Raw genomic sequence first — 4,701 nt, forward strand, 5'->3', positions numbered from 1 at the left:
AAATGTAAGAAGCTCTATATTTCAACAATAATTATTTTTAATATCGCTATTTTTATAAAAAGACTATAGACTTTGATTTTTTTAATTAAAATTTAAGTTATTTTTGTGATCTTGATAAAATTTATAAAAATGCATAATTTTAAATTTTGGATTGGGGCATTATAAAAGGTTAGTCCGGCACTGGTTATTTAGTCGATTAAACTTTTGATTTACATAATCCCCTTTATAAGTTATGAAATTTATTTTAGAAGTAACTCTAAAGTTATAAATTAAAATGAATAAAAGTAGTGAAAAATGGGATGGAATAACTTCTAAGCGAAGAATCACGTCCCGTTCCCCCGTTTTGCCAAGTGGGTTCTGAGATGGAGCCAAATGTCACATTGACAAAGCTATCTAATTAGAAAATGACACGTGTCTGTCACGTTAACGTGCTATGCAGTTAAGAGAATCCAACTGGTTTGGTTCCATCTGGTTCGGCACCGTTACAGAAATCTAACGGAAATTCTAAGGTTCGAAGGGCAAAACAGTCACTTGTGTTCTAGCGAGAAAGTACCCATCAAACCTAAATAGACGCGCTTTCCACGACGGTAAGTCGTGGTGTGACACTATATCTTCTGTTAAATTACACTATTTCTACTAGTGTAATAAGCTGTATTTTTGTTGTTGTAACGTAGATATTGTTTAATATATTCATTTGAAATCACGAAAATATTCAACGTACCCAAAGAAGAGACGCGACTTGTGCGTGTATCCATAAATAGCAAAAAAAAATACAACGGTACGATAGCTATACTCGAATCAAAAACGTCTGATACACGTTCTCACATTCAATGTCTCTGTTATACACACAAAAGGGATAAAATCATGAAGAAGAATCTGGGGACCGCAAGTTGAAAGGGTAATCCGGTAAACTCAAACAAGACACGTGCCAAGAGGCTTACGGTTTCAACCCTATCACGTGTTCAGAGAGTATGTCCCACTAACGTACTTGCCATCAACCCCTACTAGTAGTAGGCCCACACTCACTCCTCCCTGTAGGCTGTTGTTCATAAGCGCGTGGAGTCCGCTTAAAAAGCAGGCGCGTGGAAACGAAACCTCTCTCCCCCACCACCACCACCAGCACTTCGTCTTCTTCCTTTCCTTCTCCTACAAATATAACCTCTCTCTCATTCTGTTTCCCTCCTCTGAAACTGGGACCCTTTAACATATCAAATCCACTTCCCTAAAAGAAAAATCATGGAACCTGCGTGCTTAGTCGACGACGCCGAGTTCTGGCTTCCGCCGGAGTTTCTCACGGACGACGATTTCATCGTGGAGAAGGAGAGCAAAGAGTCTGTGTTCTCGTACGAGACGAGTCATAGCTTCGCGTTGGACTCGAGTTACGGTGACGACGAAGAGAGTTTCTTAGCCGGATTGAGCCGGAAAATGGCTCAGTCAACTCTTCAAGACGATTTCTCCGGCGCCAAGGTAAGTTAACCCTATATGATCGATCATCAGCTTCTCTCTGTTTCCGATCAACTCTCTAACTGTTGCTTACGGTGTTTGTTTGTTCAGGCGTGGGGTATGACTCGTCCGACTCAGTCGACACGTTGTGGTGGCGGTTACGGTTGTCAGACGCGAGTTTCTTCTTCTCAATCGGCGGCGGCGTGGGATATATACTGTGCCGCTGCAGAGGAGCTGGCGATGATGAGTCTGAACGGTTACAACAACCGTCATAGTGGCAGAGGACTCGCCGCAGCTAAAATCTCTAACGACGGCTCCGGCTTCTACAGCCGCCAATCTCTTCAATACCAGAAGCTTCAAGCTATTCAAGTAATTGCTTCTTGATATTTGATTTTTCTTTTTTTTTTTGAAGCTCGGTACTGATATTTTTTTTTTGGTTTCTTGGTGCAATTTCAGCAGCTAAAGCAGCTACAGTTGATGAAAGAACACCGTCGCTATTTGGCGCAGCAGAGTGTTGATAGTCGCACTAAAAGTACTACTCCTGTTCATGTTGATTTGTCGCCATCTGCTGCATGGCCACAGAGGCGTGGTGTTTCTGGCATGCGTGCTGTTTCCCTCGGTGGTGACCGTACCGGAACCGGCGTGTTCTTGCCTCGAAGCGTTGACCGAACTTCCCCTGTAACCGCCCAGACTCGCAACAAGCCCAGTAAGTTTTTTTAATCCTAGCCGTCCAATTTTTATTTTGTTTTTAGAATCTTTTCTGATTGAGAAATGTTGTCGACTCTTTGGGTTTAGGTCTTGGTACGGTTTTGGTTCCGGCTAGAGTGGCGCATGTACTTGACCGAAACGAATCTGTGGTCCACCAGACGCCAGTCCGATCTTCAGCTAGTTTCAACGGTATAACAAACTAACCCATAATCATTTGGTTTGTTACTTAGTACTATTTTAATCATGTAGTTAATTTTTGTAATTAATTGTTTTAATTGTTCGGGGTTTAATAAACAGATGGGTCGTGGAGACAGAGGAGTAACAATGGTGGGTACTCGAGCCAGATGATGATAGAGCAGACAGTTAACGAGCCTCGGTTACCTTCGGATTGGGCTTACTGACCACTTGTGGGTGTTTTTAGGTAAAGGTTTAAAGTAAAGTGAAGGAGGAATAAAGATAAGATTTTGAAGACTTGATCGAAAAAAAAAAAAAAAATTTGAAGACAGGGTGTAGTGAAGTAGCGGCAAAATTAGGGTTATATAGATAAAGGAAGGAGAAAAGACGAAGAAAAAAATGTGGACAGTGACGAGGGTTTTGGATCGTTTAACCACCATTGATGATGACTAATAGGAGAACAAAAGGAGCTTTGAGAGAGGATAAGCTGTTTCTTATTTTGTTTGTTTTTGGTCTTCTCTGGGAAATTTAATAATAACAGTCTGTCACCGGGCTGTTTCTTTTCCCCTTCCTCTCTCCCTCTCTTTTGTTCTCACAGCTTCTTAAGCAATGGAGAAAGTACTAGTAGAAATAAGAGAGACTTACACAATAAGACACTTTCGTCTTTCTTTTATCATTATAAGACACAAGTTGCATGAGACACACTTTTACAGATTGCTAGGCAATTTTCGGACGGTTTTAACCCTCATAAAAGCAAAAGACAAGTTAAGTTTTGTGGTCTGGTTAAAGTTACTAGTGGTCTGGTTAGAGTCACAGACTAATATTTTTTTTGTTAGAAAACTAACGAAAATTGGTTTATAAATTTGTGGATTTTTTTCTGACCATTTGAGTGAAAAGACAAAACAAGATCTAACTCTTCTAGTTCTTTTTTTTTGTAATTATCTCTTATTACAATATGTAAAATCCATATAATATATATAATAAATTGTAATTTTTTTTCTTCTATATTTTGAGATCCATTTTGTATATATTTATTTTAATATTTTAAAAGTGAATTAAGTAGTCAAAGTTTCGTGGACAATAAATTGTGGATGATATGGTTTGAGCGAATGAATCCTGGACGGTATATTTCTAAGAATTGATTATGGATGGTGTTTGGTTTATATCAAAGAATAAAAATAGTAGTACACAAGCACAAAATTGTGTGCCTTACACATTTTATAAACACGTCTGTGGATGAAATATTTGTAGACACATATGTTGTGGTCAATGTGGATGGTTTATATGTAGTTATGTATACCCTATAATTGTTGTCCAGAAACTTCCTATATGAAATTGGGAAACTAGGACTAGACAAGATTTAAAAGATTATTCAATTGTCTCAACAATTCAATTGTCTCAACAATAAAGAAAAAGCATTTTGTTCACAGAAATACGAGAAAGAGTATTATACATATTTAAAGAAAGAAAAGAACTTGCAAGCAAATAAGACATCCACGTTCTTGTTGCTAAGAGAAAATTCACAATCGAATATTGTGGACAAAAGTTTTGTGGATGGGATTTTAAGGATAAAATTGTATGGACAAAGATTTGTGGACAAAAGTTTACAATCCTTCAAAAATTTTAAAACTTATAAATATATATAAAAATATATTTTACTCATATATTTTTGAAAATTTTAAATTATTAGTTAATTTAGAAATTGTGGATATAAACTTTTTTTGATTGAAGAGTTGTTGCTAGGAGTTAGAATGCATCATTTGAAGTTTTGAGCAAAATCAAAAGGATTTATAAGGAAATTAAATAATTATAGGGTTAAACTGTAAATAGCCAGAAGTTAAAGGACTAAACGTGTAAAAAGAGGAACTTGGCCATTGTTGCAAAAGCTTTTCTCTCTGCAACTGATCGACAGAGAAGATGGCTGCCAACCGCAATCCATGCTCTCGCCGCGGCTCTTCTTCTGGATGCGTTAAAACCCGGTTTTACACTGTTCAATCTTTGATTCCGAATCTGACCCCTAAACCCAACAAACTCGAATCCAGTACCTAGACCCACCAAGGCACCAATCGTTCCCTTCTCTTGTTTTATCTTTAACTTTGTTGCCTAAGAACCATTTATCATTCGGGTTAGCTAAAAAAACATATCTTGATTCATAGCATCTTCGAACAAATCTCAAAAAGGATATTGCTGGAGGTGTGGATGAAGCTATTAGGAAGATCATATGCTAATATTAAAGAAGTCACTGGCGATGTTGTTGGAGGTGTTCCATTTCTGGAGTTTGAATTGAAATGGTTAGAGAATACTGTAGAAAGATAAGGTAAAAATATATTTTAGTTAAAAAATATATGAAGATATATTTAATCATGTGTCAGAAAT

General features: G+C 37.5%; 1 protein-coding gene across 2 annotated transcripts; it reads left to right on the plus strand.

The window, feature by feature from the left end:
* The first annotated feature begins 1,129 nt into the window (after positions 1–1,129).
* On the plus strand, positions 1,130–3,023 carry LOC108832930 (uncharacterized). 2 transcript variants are annotated; one of them, XM_018606381.2, is made up of 5 exons: positions 1,130–1,467; positions 1,555–1,812; positions 1,903–2,149; positions 2,239–2,340; positions 2,449–3,023. In XM_018606381.2, the coding sequence occupies exons 1-5, from the start codon at positions 1,237–1,239 to the stop codon at positions 2,550–2,552; spliced, it is 942 nt and encodes a 313-aa protein (XP_018461883.1). In that variant the 5' UTR covers positions 1,130–1,236; the 3' UTR covers positions 2,553–3,023. The 2 variants fall into 2 exon arrangements, with proteins under 2 accessions (XP_018461883.1, XP_018461882.1); XM_018606380.2 differs by having other exon boundaries at positions 1,152–1,467; positions 1,900–2,149.
* Positions 3,024–4,701: the final 1,678 nt, after the last annotated feature.

The sequence above is a fragment of the Raphanus sativus genome, chromosome 4 (assembly GCF_000801105.2).
Source record: "Raphanus sativus cultivar WK10039 chromosome 4, ASM80110v3, whole genome shotgun sequence".
NCBI lineage: Eukaryota > Viridiplantae > Streptophyta > Magnoliopsida > Brassicales > Brassicaceae > Raphanus > Raphanus sativus.

Coding starts and splice junctions, on each gene's coding strand:
- LOC108832930 (XM_018606380.2), top strand. CDS start 1,237: ATGGAACCTGCGTGCTTAGTCGACGACGCCGAGTTCTGGCTTCCGCCG. Junction 2,150..2,238: donor CCAGACTCGCAACAAGCCCA/GTAAGTTTTTTT, acceptor CTTTGGGTTTAG/GTCTTGGTACGGTTTTGGTT. Junction 2,341..2,448: donor ATCTTCAGCTAGTTTCAACG/GTATAACAAACT, acceptor TTTAATAAACAG/ATGGGTCGTGGAGACAGAGG.